This window comes from Heteronotia binoei, chromosome 9 (assembly GCF_032191835.1).
Source record: "Heteronotia binoei isolate CCM8104 ecotype False Entrance Well chromosome 9, APGP_CSIRO_Hbin_v1, whole genome shotgun sequence".
Lineage (NCBI taxonomy): Eukaryota > Metazoa > Chordata > Lepidosauria > Squamata > Gekkonidae > Heteronotia > Heteronotia binoei.
Genome location: NC_083231.1, coordinates 80704963 through 80717540, shown reverse-complemented (window position 1 = coordinate 80717540; position 12578 = coordinate 80704963). Strand labels below are relative to the sequence as shown.

The following is a 12578-nucleotide window of genomic DNA, read 5'->3' as shown; positions in this document are numbered from 1 at the left end:
GTTGAGTCTCCAGGCACCCTGGCAACCAAACAGGTGACTACGATGTTCTGAAATTAGTGGTCTTTTTCTCACATCCTAGGAAGCCTCTGAATAGTGTGGTGTTTTATCGGCACCTGGTCGCTTTCACATTGAAAGTGGCCGAGCGGCGCCTTCATGGGAAGCCTCCAAAGAGCGGCAGGAGTAAGGGAGCACCTGGGAGTGCCCCCAGGCATGGTAGCATCCCAGGCAGTTGCCTACCCCACCTACTCCCATGTGCTGGCCCTGGCTGCACCTTTAACTGATCTCTGTAGAAAGATGTTGTCTGTACATGTTAAATGGTTAAAACGGTTAAAACGGTGTCAGCAGCCAGCAGGCATTTGAAATCTAAAGGAGAAGCTATTGAATGCCCCTGTCCAGCATCTACCTTACTATACTATACTAGCCATTTATTGTTCAGGCAGATGCCTGTGTTTGAGTATTAGGTGTTGTTTCCAACAAAGGGGATCTGATGATAATCTGCATCCAGTGTTATATTTCTGTTGTTAGTTTTTGCTCAGAGAGCAAAAATATTCAACAACTGAGTTAGAGTGTCTAGCCATTATTTGGGATTTAAATGAATTTAAGTCTTATTTGTGTGGGTCTTGTTTTCAGCTTCAAACAGATCACAATCCTTTGCTCTTCTTAGAGAGCCAGTTTGGTGTAGTGGTTAGGTGCGCAGACTCTTATCTGGGAGAACCAGGTTTGATTCCCTCCACTTGCAGTTGCTGGAATGGCCTTGGGTCAACCATAGCTCTTGCAGGAGTTGTCCTTGAAAGGACAGCTGCTGTAAGAGCTCTCTCAGCCCCTCCTACCCCAGAGTGTCTGTTGTGGGGGTGGGGGAGGTAAAGGATATTGTGACTGCTCTGAGACTCTGAGATTCAGAGTACTGGGCAGGATATAAATCCAATTTCTTCTTCTTCTTGTATAGGATGAAGGAGACCAATGTAAGAGTTTTAAGGTGAACTTTGAACCTACAAAATTTTGAATTTGAAATCCTTCATATCTCTGGAATGAATAAAAATAGCTGATTGCTTGTCAGGATGTTGGGATGATGCTACCTAAACATTGATCAGTATAACTTTGTTGGGGCAAGCCTGTACCACATGTATTAGTTTGTTTCAAACTGTATGATCTTATACTGCTATGTATGTCATCATTCTATCTTTGTAATGGTTTTAATATAATGTATGTTGTCAATGTTTGCCATTTTAGTGTTTAGTAGTCTGTCATGCTTTTAGTAACACATCAGCCTTTTGGAGGGGGCATGTAAGGCATAGCTAATTCTCACCCACCCCTTCTTCATGGTCAGTGAGAGTTAAAGTTAGAACTTGCTTTTTCATAAAATGGTAGAGTAGTAGCACCTGTGGACCTTTGGACATGTCTTATCTCTGGGCAAGGCCAGCTCAGTTCCAAGAAGAAGTGAGGACCTGGATTCCGGTGGGAGATTTTTATATTAACAGAAATGTTGAGTGTTAATGGAAGGAACATTCTGACTGGTTGTAGTTGTGGGGTGATGGGACCTTTAGTCCCTGTAACTTTAAGAAGTCATTAGGCAAAGGGACCACCACCTTTCATTTGGATCTTAGCCCAATGAAATGCCAGAACAATGAATGTGTGGTGATGGTAACTAAATAAATGTATTTTGGCTATATCTAACGATGTGGTCAGACGAGCACCTTGATCAGTTGTCATTGCTTCTCCCCAATGGATTTAAAGTGCTTGTCCAGACATCCACATCTTCCTCCATTCCCTTCTCATCGGCCACCCAGCCTCAACCCCAACTTTCCTGACACTGGATAATGTCTGGTGTTTTTTGGCTGAGCCAGTCCTCACTGCAAACTTCTGGCATCTGATTGCTCCATAGTGCATTTGAGCCATTTGGGAGGTTTGTGATTTCCGGTCCTCAGCCACCATTCCCCGCCCCCTCCCTTATGTTAGCAATGTGTGCATAACTGCATATTTGCCCAATGACGAATAAGTGCTTATTTACATGCACAAAGCAGATTTTTAAATTTCTCAATTTATACCCTGCCCTATCCCACAAGCGGGTTCTAGGTGGCTTACAACATTAAAAAACCTTACAAAACATCAAACAAACTACATCCAAACTAAATAATCTCATAATTACAGAATTAACAGAAACCATGATCCACATCATTTTTTAAAAAGAAAGCTGCTTGCCCATCCTCTCTGTGGTGACTGCACAGTAGCAGTCAGTGATGGGTATGATTGCATTTCTCTGGAACAAATCGTTCCAGAGAAATTAGAGGTGCACCCAAACCTGTAATGTGACCACACCCTAAGAGTTGCATTTTACCAGACTAAATAGGAGAAGTTTTATTTTCAAATTTAGTTTTAATAAATGTCAATTAAATTTTTACAGGTTGTGTTGTGTGTGTCTAACAGCTGCTCATTACCTGTGAGACAAATTGCCCTCAGAGAGACATGTTTGTGCAAAATTTGGGGAGCTCTCATTCCTGTGGACTGTCCTGACTCTGGGACAGGGTGGGGCAAGTCCTTACAGTAATTTTTTAAAAAAAACAGCTGCAGGGCCCCAATCAGGATGGGTGTCAAGCATGCATATTTCTAAGTGCCATGATGGTTTCTTAGACAGAGAGCAGGCCATTAGTATCCACCACCCCCCTCCTCTTTACAACAGTTGGGCAAGCAGTAAATCTATCTAGCCCAAGGATGTTTACGCTACAGCCTGTCTGGTAAAGCTGTGAGGTGCCTCTCCCCCACATTCACACAGACAGTTCTTATCAGGTCATGGAAAAGTGTGAGAAAGGGAGATGTTTTTAATAATCTAAATTCCTTAGTAATAAAAGAGATACTGTGTAGTAACCTTTGAACCCATGACTCAAATTGCATCTTTATACTATCCTTTGAAGTAATCCTATATAGCAACTATGTACTCATGTATACGTCATTACTTCCAAATATTCTGTCCTTGGTAAAGCTTCTAAGTTTCTACAATAAAGCAGCTTTTGATTTAATAACAAAAGACTGGTTATTGAGAAATATCAATGTTTGACAATGGGGTACACAGCATAGTGGTCCAAGGAGCTTATTCCCTCCCTCGCACAGCTTTTTTGGGTGCAGAAACAGCCTTCCCCACAACTGCTTCTATGCTTGAAAGGGCATGAGGCAGGGGCAAGAGCTCCTGGGACCACTGCACCCTGTAGTTATCTTTAGCTCACCCTATGCCATATTTGAATATTGCTAAATAAAGTAATATTTTTTTTTTAAAAAAAGGAATATCTCCAGTATGCTCTCATCCAGTGGAAACTAAATGTAAGTAATGTTGCCTTTGGAACTTTTTGCAAATCAAGGAGAGAGGACAGATGTGAAACAGTATTGTATAAAGGTGACAAACTTTAAGCATTCAATCCACAGTTCGGTATCTAGTGCATAAGTAAGATACAATAGCAACAAATAAGCCTTCTGAAAACCAGTGTAGAAACCAAGTTTGTTTATTTCCATGATGAAGACTAGTATTCTTTCCAGCTCTTAATAACATTATTATCTAAACAGACATGAGTTAGAAGATAAATAGGTCTCAGTTGTACAGTTGTACAGTTACTATGTGCTTGCTGTAACAAGCCCAGTTGCCATATGTACAGTGATTCATCCATCATATTTCAATCCTGTTCAAGCTCTCTTGAAGATTCTCTTAGCTGAGACACCTTCATAGATGTAAGTCTAAAAAATGAAGTACCAAAAATAGGCATGTCAGAATGTCAGAATGTTACTGAGATCTACTATGTTTCAAGTAAGGAGGTTTCTTTTCCTTGGGATTATTATTATAGTTATTTTAGAATATTTCTATGTTTCCTCTTCAGTTCAGAGTCCTCCTTCAAACAGCTTACAATTAGAAACCACATAAAATTACAAGCCATTAAAAACACACAAACATGGACTACTTCTCCCTGTTTGCCACTGAAGACAAACTGGGTTACATGAATCACACAGAGGTGTACGCATCTCAGTTGATCTTCAGGACTTGCTACATCTCAGTTTTCACAGACACTTGACTGCTCAAACTACAATAAAATATTAATTATTGATGTTATTTAATAGAACTGAAAGCTAATACATTATGAGCATCCTTCAGTTTGCTGAATTTGATTTCTTATGTGATATTTTAATGTACCTGCTTTCCTGGATAGGTACCATGAGGGAACACTTTTAGCTGAGCATAGACCAATTTTGCACTCACCCTACACTGCTCTGACATTCCTCTTTTCAGCACAGTGTCCTTCCGATTTCCCACTATCTGTCCTGGGGCTTCAGCTTGCGTCGCCGTTTTTGCGTGGTAAAGAGAAACTGGTTTTTAACGGTTTCTCTTTGCCTTGCAAAAATGGTGATGCAAGCTAAAGCCCCAGGGCAGATACTGGGAATCGGAAGGATGCTGCGCTGAAAAGAGAAATGTCAGAGCAGCGTAAGATGAATGCGAAATCGGTTATAATGTTCTATCTATGTCTTATGACTAATAGCCACTGATGGATCTCTGTTCCGTATATTTATCCAATCAACTCTTTAAGCTGGCTGTGCTTGTAGCTGCCACCACTTTCTGCAGCAGTGAATTCCACATGTTATTTACTCTTTGGGTTAAGAAGTATTTCCTTTGATCTGTTCTAAACCTACTGCTTGTTAATTTCATTGAGCTCCAATTAGTTCTTATACATAATTTTGTAAGCCTCTGTCATGTCACTCCCAGTTGTAATTTCTCCAAGCTAAAAACCCTAACCTCTTTAGCCTTTCTCCGTAGGGAAAGTGTTTCATCTCCTTAATCATTTTAGTTGCCCTTTTTTGCCGCTTTTCCAATGCTATAATATTTTTGTTGAGGTGCAATGACCAGAACTGTACACAGTATTCGAAACGTGGCTGCACCATAGATTTACACAGGGGCATTATGATACTAGCTAATTTGTTTTCTGTTCCTGTTATGTATTGTTCATAAGTGGCCAGGCCGCATGGCAATGGTCGCCTAAGGGAGACCCTCGGGTTCCCGGATGTGGCTCGCCAGTGGCCCCGTCCCTCAACATCTGTGGTGGGAAGTTTAACCGACCAGGATTGGCCTGGTCGGACCAGGGGGGCCGTCCGGGGAAATGTATATATGCGGGACCCCGGTCGCGTGTACTCACTTTTGTAATGTGCTCGCAATAAAGAACGTTGCCTTCAAACCGTCTCGGTTTCCAGTACATTACAGTTCCCTTCCTAATAATCCCCAGCAGAGCATTTCTTTTTGGGGTTTTTTTTGCAGTTGTGCTCAGAATTGACATTTTCAGCAAGTTATCTTCCATGACTCCAATATCTCTCTTCTGGTCAGTTACTGCCGGTTTGGACCCCACCAACGTTTATTTATAGTTGAAATTTTTGCTCCAATGTACATTACTCTGCACTTGCCCATATTATACCTTATTCACCACATTGACACCCACTCATCCATCCTCAACAGATCCCTCTGGAGCACCTCACAGTCCTCCCTGGCTATCACCACCTTGAACCACTTAGTGTCATCTGCAAACTTAGCCACTTCACTGCTTGCCCTCAATTTCAAATAATTAATGAACAAGTTAAAAAGCGCCAGGCCTAGTACTTAACCATGCAATACCCCATGCTTACAATCTTCCACTGTGAAAACTGTCCATTTATACCCACTCTGTTTCCTGTTAATTAACAAGTTTTTAATCCACAAGAGGACTTGTCTTCCTCTCCCATGACTGCTGAGTTTACTTAGCAGCCTGTGATGATCAAAAACTTTCTGGAAGTCTAGGTAGACAACATCTATTTGCAGAGGTGTCAAACTTATTTGTTATGAAGGACAGATCTGACATAAATGAGACCTTTTCAGGCTGGGCCATGTGTCATAAAATGTAATGCCAAGTGGCAGGGATAAAAAAAATTTATAAAGGACACAGAGGTGCTTTCTTTTTCTTTTGAAAAGTGTTGTATCTCCCCTGTGGGATCAAGGGAACTGGGCAAAGGAAGCTCTGGCTCTTCCCCTCCTTTCCCAGAAGATGAAGAGGGCCTTAGCTAATAGAAGGAAGAGAGGCTTGGCTCAGTAGGTCTTCTGTGCAACTGAGAGAGCCTGACAAAGCAAGCTCTCACCCCCTTCCTCCCCAACAGAGGAGCCCCAGCCAGTGGAGGAAATAGAGGCTTTGCTCTGTAGCTCCTGTGCGACTGAGCAAGCCTGGAAAAGCAAGCTGAGGGGCAGAAGGAAGCAAGAAAGGCAGAAGAAAGCAGATGACAGCCACTTGCTCGAGGGCCTGATAGGAGCCCTCTGGGGGCCTAGGCTTCCTAATCCCCAGGTTCCAGCGAGGGATCCCCCAGTTTTACAGGCTTCCCCTCACCCCCAGCCAGCTGGCCAGTGGGGGAAGCCCTGCCTCCACAGCCACCATGCAGCTCTAGATCTTGGGCAGGTTTAGAAACCTGTAAACAGGTCCATTTCAAAATGTGTGTGTGTCTGTGTACCTTTAAAGTTGAGCAGGAAGTACTTAATGGGAAAGGTCAGTGTGACGGAACCGGCCCGATTCTGCCTTCAGACCCGGTCCCGTCAACTCCCTATTGAGTCGCCAACTCCTGGAGGGAGCTATTTCTCCTCCTGCCACTTGGGCTCGCTGCCACCACCTAAACGGTCGGGATCTATGTGGTACAGAGTTTGACTGCCAGCATTTAAAACAGCAAAAATATTTATTTAAAAGAGAAAAAGAAAAGAAAAGAAAAGCACAACGAAAACAGTTGCATGTAAAAGGTTAACACAGCACAGCACCCGCACAGCAAGCAGCATGACAAAGAAAAGGTGGTCATAAACGCATCCTACTGTCCCTGGTCTAAACTTGCCCTGTCTTGTGGACGACTTACTTGGTCTGACTACCTGGGGGCCTTTTCCTCTTGAATAGGCCTCTTCCACAGGCAGGAGCCCCCATGCTCACAACCTCCTCCTTTGAGCGCCAGTTGAGGACTGCTTCTCTTCCTGCCTAACTCACATACCAAGAACAAAAGAACTTCCTGCCGCTCTAGGAGGCTTTCCCGCTAGAGTTGTTGGTTTGGCTCTGGAAGGGAGGGGGGGTTGGAGGGAGGCTAGGCCAAAGCCTGCTTAGCAGTTTCATGTTCCCTCCCAACTAAGATGGCGTTTCTCCACAGTCAGCAACACAGTCCCTCGGTTTGTTTTGCTTTTGTTTCAGAGCAATTAAATGTGTGTGTGTGTGTGTGTGTGTGAGCAGCTTAGCCCCTGTTCTTTTCAGATGTCCTTATGGAGGAACCAGGCCCAGTAAGTGTGTGTTTGTGTGTGAGAGAGAGGTTGCCAATCCCCAGGTCTGAAGCCCCCCGCCCGCTTTAGGGTCATCAGAAAGCAGAAGGAGCAGGGAAATGTCTACTGGGCAATTATTCCCTATGGAGAATGATTCCCATAGGGAATGATGGGGAATTGATCCACGGGTATTGGGGGCTCTGGGGGGCTGTATTTTGAGGTAGAGGCACCAAATTTTCAGTATAGCATCTAGCGCCTCTCCCCAAGTTTCAAAATGATTGGACCAGGGGGTCCAATTCTATGAGTCCCAAAAAGAAGCTGCCCCTATCCATTATTTCCTATGGAAGGAAGGCATTTTAAAAGGTGTGCTGTCCCTTTAAATGTGATGACCAGAACTCCCTTGGAGTTAAATTATGCTTGCCACATCCTTGCTCCAGGCTCCACCCCAATGTCTCCCAGCTCCACCCCCAAAGTCCCCAGATATTTCTTGAATTGGACTTGGCAACCCTATGGGGGCCTGACTTATTTTGCAGGCTGCATGCTTGACATTCCTGATCTATTGGGTCACCACACACTTGTTCATCCCCTCAAAGAACTCAAAATTGTTAGTGGGACAAAATCTTCTCATGTAGAATTTATGCTGATCCTTCCTCAGTGGCTTTTGTTCATCAATGTGCCTAGTAATTCTGTCTTTAATAACAGATTCCATTAATAATGATACTCAGCATCTATATGCGCCCCCTTGCCCAGATTGCCAAAGGTTTTGGGCTGGGTTGTCACCAGTTTGCAGATGACACCCAGCTCTATCTGCTGATGGCCGACTGGACTCTGCCCCAATTCATTTGACCCGGCTGTTGGAAGCGGTGGCTGCTTGGTTACAGTTGAGCTGGCTGAAGTTTAATCCAGCAAAAACGGAGGTCCTGTGTCTGAGCTGTGGTGAGCTAAGAACGGGTATCCAACTTCCCACCCTGGATGGTGCACCTCTTGTGCCAGCTCAGAAGGTGAGAAGTTTGGGAGTGATGCTGGATGCCACCCTTTCTATGGTCCAGGTCACAGCAGTTGTACGGTCTGCCTTTTTCGTCTTTGGCAGGTCAAACAACTAGCGCCCTATCTGGCTCCCCAGGACCTAGCCACAGCGATCCATGCAATGGTCACTTCCAGGTTGGATTACTGTAACTCGCTCTACGCAGGCATGCCCTTGGGACTGAGCCAGAAACTCTAGTGAGTGCAGAATGCAGCAGCACAATTGTTGACTAAACTACCTGTACGGGCAGGCAGTTGGCCGTTGCTGCGCAGTCTGCACTGGCTACCAATTGAGTACTGGATCTGTTTCAAGGTTTTAGTATTAACTTTTAAAGCCTTACGTGGCCTGGGACCTACATACCTATGGGACCGTCTCTCCCTATATGAACCCCGGAGGCCTCTACAATTGGCCAATCAACATCTTCTGAACATCCCTGGCCCAAAGGACGTCCAGCTTGCCTCAACCAGGGCCAGGGCCTTTTCGGCGCTGGCCCCAACCTGGTGGAATCAGCTCCCCAAGGATATATGGGCCCCTCCAGATTTATTGCTATTCTGGAGGGCCTGTAAAACGGAGCTGTTCTGCCAGGCTTTTGTCTGATGCAGGCGGGCATCCTCACACCAGCTAATTGACTTCCCTGCACTGACCTGTATTGACCGCATCCCGTGTTCAATCTGTGAAGGATGTACATATCTGTACACTGACACGGCATTTTAATTTATTTTAATGGTTTTAACTACTTAAATTTAATTGTGAATTAATGATGTGATTTTAATTGTTTATTATGTTGTAATCCACCCTTAGCCCGACCTGGGAAATGGCAGACTAGAAATCAGCAAAAATAAATAAATAAATTCCACCAACATACATATTATTGACATTAGAGTGACTGGCTTGATCTCCTCTGGAACCTTTTTTAATGATGGGGATTACATTAGCTACCTTCCAGTCCTTGGGAATGGAGGCAGATTTTAGTGATAGATTGCATATTCTTGTTAGGATCTCCACAAGTTCACATTTGAGTTATTTCAGAACTCCTGGATGTAAGTAGCAGAGGTGTGCTTAAGGAGGTCAAAGTTTATCAAATTTTGAAATGTCAGTATTTGAGGAGAGAGGAGATTATTTGCAAGTGAAATTGACAGCTGAGGAGGATCCATCTCTTTTTTCAGCTTGGCATTACAGCCTGGAAAACCAAAGCTGTCATTTCTAAAAGACCTATCACCACTTCTTTATTAACTCACCTGAACCAGTTCCTCTCCAATGATTTCTCTGAAAGCCTTAAGTTCATTTCCATTATCTTTCCTTCTGAACGTGCCTACAAGTTTACCATCTTCTATGATCCAGTTACCCTACAATGCAAAAGAGATGTCAGTGACAACTCCAAACAGAGTGAGCTTACATATTATTAGAAACTGCTGGAATCAAAAGCAGCTTTACAGGAGTTTAGCTCGCATCCAGTCAGCAGCTTTGCCAAATAACAGCATAATAGAAAAGAAGGTCTCTTACGTGGAGCTCAGTTCCATCAGCTAAACTGTAGTCAAAATCTACTCCCAATGTGAACACTATCTCTATGGTGCGGAAATTGCTTGATTCTTTGATAGTGAACGTGTTGCCTTCTTGTTGGAAAATGAGCTTCAGGTTATCATGGGCTCCTAGCTTTCTCTTCACTAAACTGATTCCTAAGAATAAAAGGAAATAGTAAGTAAAAACACAGTGGAAATCCCCTAAAAAAATAATAAACTTACATATATACTAATGGAAGGATCAAGCTGGACTTCCAGCTGGCTTTTTTTGAAGAAGTTTTCTCATGTCTAGTAAGTGCTTGTCTCTCCCAAACGAGATGGCCTTGTAGCAGTCAACAATGGCAGACTCTAGCCTGGAGAACTGGGCTTGATTCCCTACTCTTCCACATGAAGTCTGCTGGGTGACCTTGGTCCACTCGCCATTCTCTCAGAACTCTCTCAGCCCCACTTACCTCACAAGTCACAAGGTGCCTATTGTAGGGAGAGGAGGGGGACTGTAAGCCACTTTGAGACTCCTTAAGGTAGAGGAAAGTGGTGTATGAAAACCAAATCTTCTCAATTACTGTTTATACAACAAAAGTCATATCAACAGCAATCCATCACACTAGAAGGAAAGTCTGCCTGAGCTACAGTGTGAATTTACTTCAACTGCCAAACAATTTAGCCACACACATAGTTACTTATTTACTTTCATCTCTTAATAACCAAGATTTAACTTCTAGACAGAAGTCCTGCTTAAGCAAAGGAAAAATCAATTCAGCCTCAGTTCTGAAAATTCAGTGAAATTCTACATCTGCTTGTTATCAATTGCTCATGGATGCTTAGCCATATGAGCATATGAAGCTGCCTTATACTGAATCAGACCCTTGGTCCATCAAAGTCAGTATTGTCTTCTCAGACTGGCAGCGGCTCTCCACGGTCTCAAACGGAGGTTTTTCACACCTATTTGCCTGGACCCCTTTTTTGGAGATGCCGGGGATTGAACCTGGGACCTTCTGCTTCCCAAGCAGATGCTCTATCACTGATCCACTGTCCCTCCCCTGTTTACAGTTTACAAATTGACTCTTTCCCCCACATAGCTAGAGACTAAATGTAAGACACATCAGAAACACTAACAGATACTTCTTGACCCTGGTATTTGGGCCGCTTGTGTTCTTACCCCTCAGCCCAGCTTTTCATTTAGTTCAAAGAAAAAGTCTTAAGTAGAATAAATCCACTATGAATGTAGATGAACTAGTTCTTGTGTTCAGAAGAAAAAATGATGTCAGTAATGTAATGTACAAAGTAATCATGTATACATTTCTTGGAATTACATGGCCGATTCTCTATAGTAGGATAGGAAGTAAGTGCTATGGTGGGAAGTCAACTGGGGAAAATTACAGATGCCTGTCCAGATTCAACCAGCAGAATTAAAGTGTGCAAAAAACTGGAGACAACACCAGGGTAGACTAGAGTCCTGGGGTGTTCTGCAGGAGAAAGCAAGGCACCAGCTGGTAGGATAAAAGGATAAATATCTAAACAGCAATCTAGGAGGAAATGTTTTTGGGGCCAATGAAACAGTTAAATTTTCTTCCATAGGAGTTTATTGAAAAATTGTACTCCCCTCCTCAAGTCTGCAAGGCTAGTATAGAAAGAATATGTGCTCTTCATTACACTATTCCAAGTATGAAGTACCTGATAGTAATTAAGGTAAATATAACTAGGAGAGCATTTTGAAACTGTATGACAAGCAAACCTACTGCCAGCCAAGTTTTTCCCTATCACAGTCTCTTAGATTATCTTGAATTTCTGCCTGCCGCCACACAGTTATTAGCGGCCCAGGAGCCCAGACAAAAAGGAATAGATTGCTCTAATTTTTATTCTGAATTACCCTTAGACAAAATCCTCCCTCAAATGAATTTTTGAACAAAATACATGCAAATGAATAACAGCAGCAACTTAGCTGAACTTAGTAGTAGCAAGCAGAAATGTTCTCACAGGAGAAAAAAGAAATGTAGGTCTTACCCATCACCTCCATGAACTTCTCATAATTTTCACTCTTTTCTACTTTCCAAGTGCCGTTAAATGCCATGATTGTTTGCAGTAACGAAGAAGTATCAGGGATGACTTCTTCCCAACCTGACAGAGAATACACCTTTCTATGGAAGATTTATGTCTTTACTTATCTGGAAAGCAATTCATACAGTGATGTGGCTGGCTGAAGTGCAATTAGTCACATGACACCAGAAAGCCAAGGCACTGCTTTTGACCTGAGCCCTTTACCTTGTTAAAGGCGTAGCTATGAAAGCCTTTTCTGTGGCCTTGTTGAAGAAACTGCTGTTTTCTGAGTTTACTTTATACTACATTCTAGAATAACAGATTCAGTTGACTGTTGATTAAAAAAAAATCAGGGTAGTGCCACTGGTTTCACTGGAACGAGCTTATTTGATTAGCAAACATATGTCAACGCTTCTTATACTGGTGAGAGAAATTAAATATTTGCACCACTAAAGAAGTCCCAGCCTCTTTGCTCTGCATGAAGAGATTGTGTTTGGAAACTGATCAATCAGGTATAATAAGGGTGGCAAGAACTATTGGACAACTATTTATTTTTCTTAGAAGGTACTCATATTGGCTTTTCACACTTTTGAAATGTCTCTTGGTTTTCCAGTTCTACAGTGACAATTAGCTAAATATCCATCAGGGAATTTTGGAAAGATCAGCTTCAAAATGATGTGTGGAATCCAATTCCTTTTTTCCCATCTTATTTCTCTTTCTGCAG

At 42.9% G+C, this 12578-nt stretch overlaps 1 protein-coding gene across 1 annotated transcript; it reads right to left on the bottom strand.

Moving 5' to 3' along the window:
- Nucleotides 1-3475: 3475 nt before the first annotated feature.
- On the bottom strand, nt 3476-12332 carry FABP2 (fatty acid binding protein 2). Its single transcript, XM_060246858.1, has 4 exons — nt 11822-12332; nt 9801-9973; nt 9536-9643; nt 3476-3720 (listed from the first exon to the last, which is right to left on the bottom strand). Exons 1-4 carry the CDS (start codon nt 11886-11888, stop codon nt 3670-3672), a joined length of 399 nt encoding a protein of 132 aa, XP_060102841.1. The 5' UTR covers nt 11889-12332; the 3' UTR covers nt 3476-3669.
- Nucleotides 12333-12578: the final 246 nt, after the last annotated feature.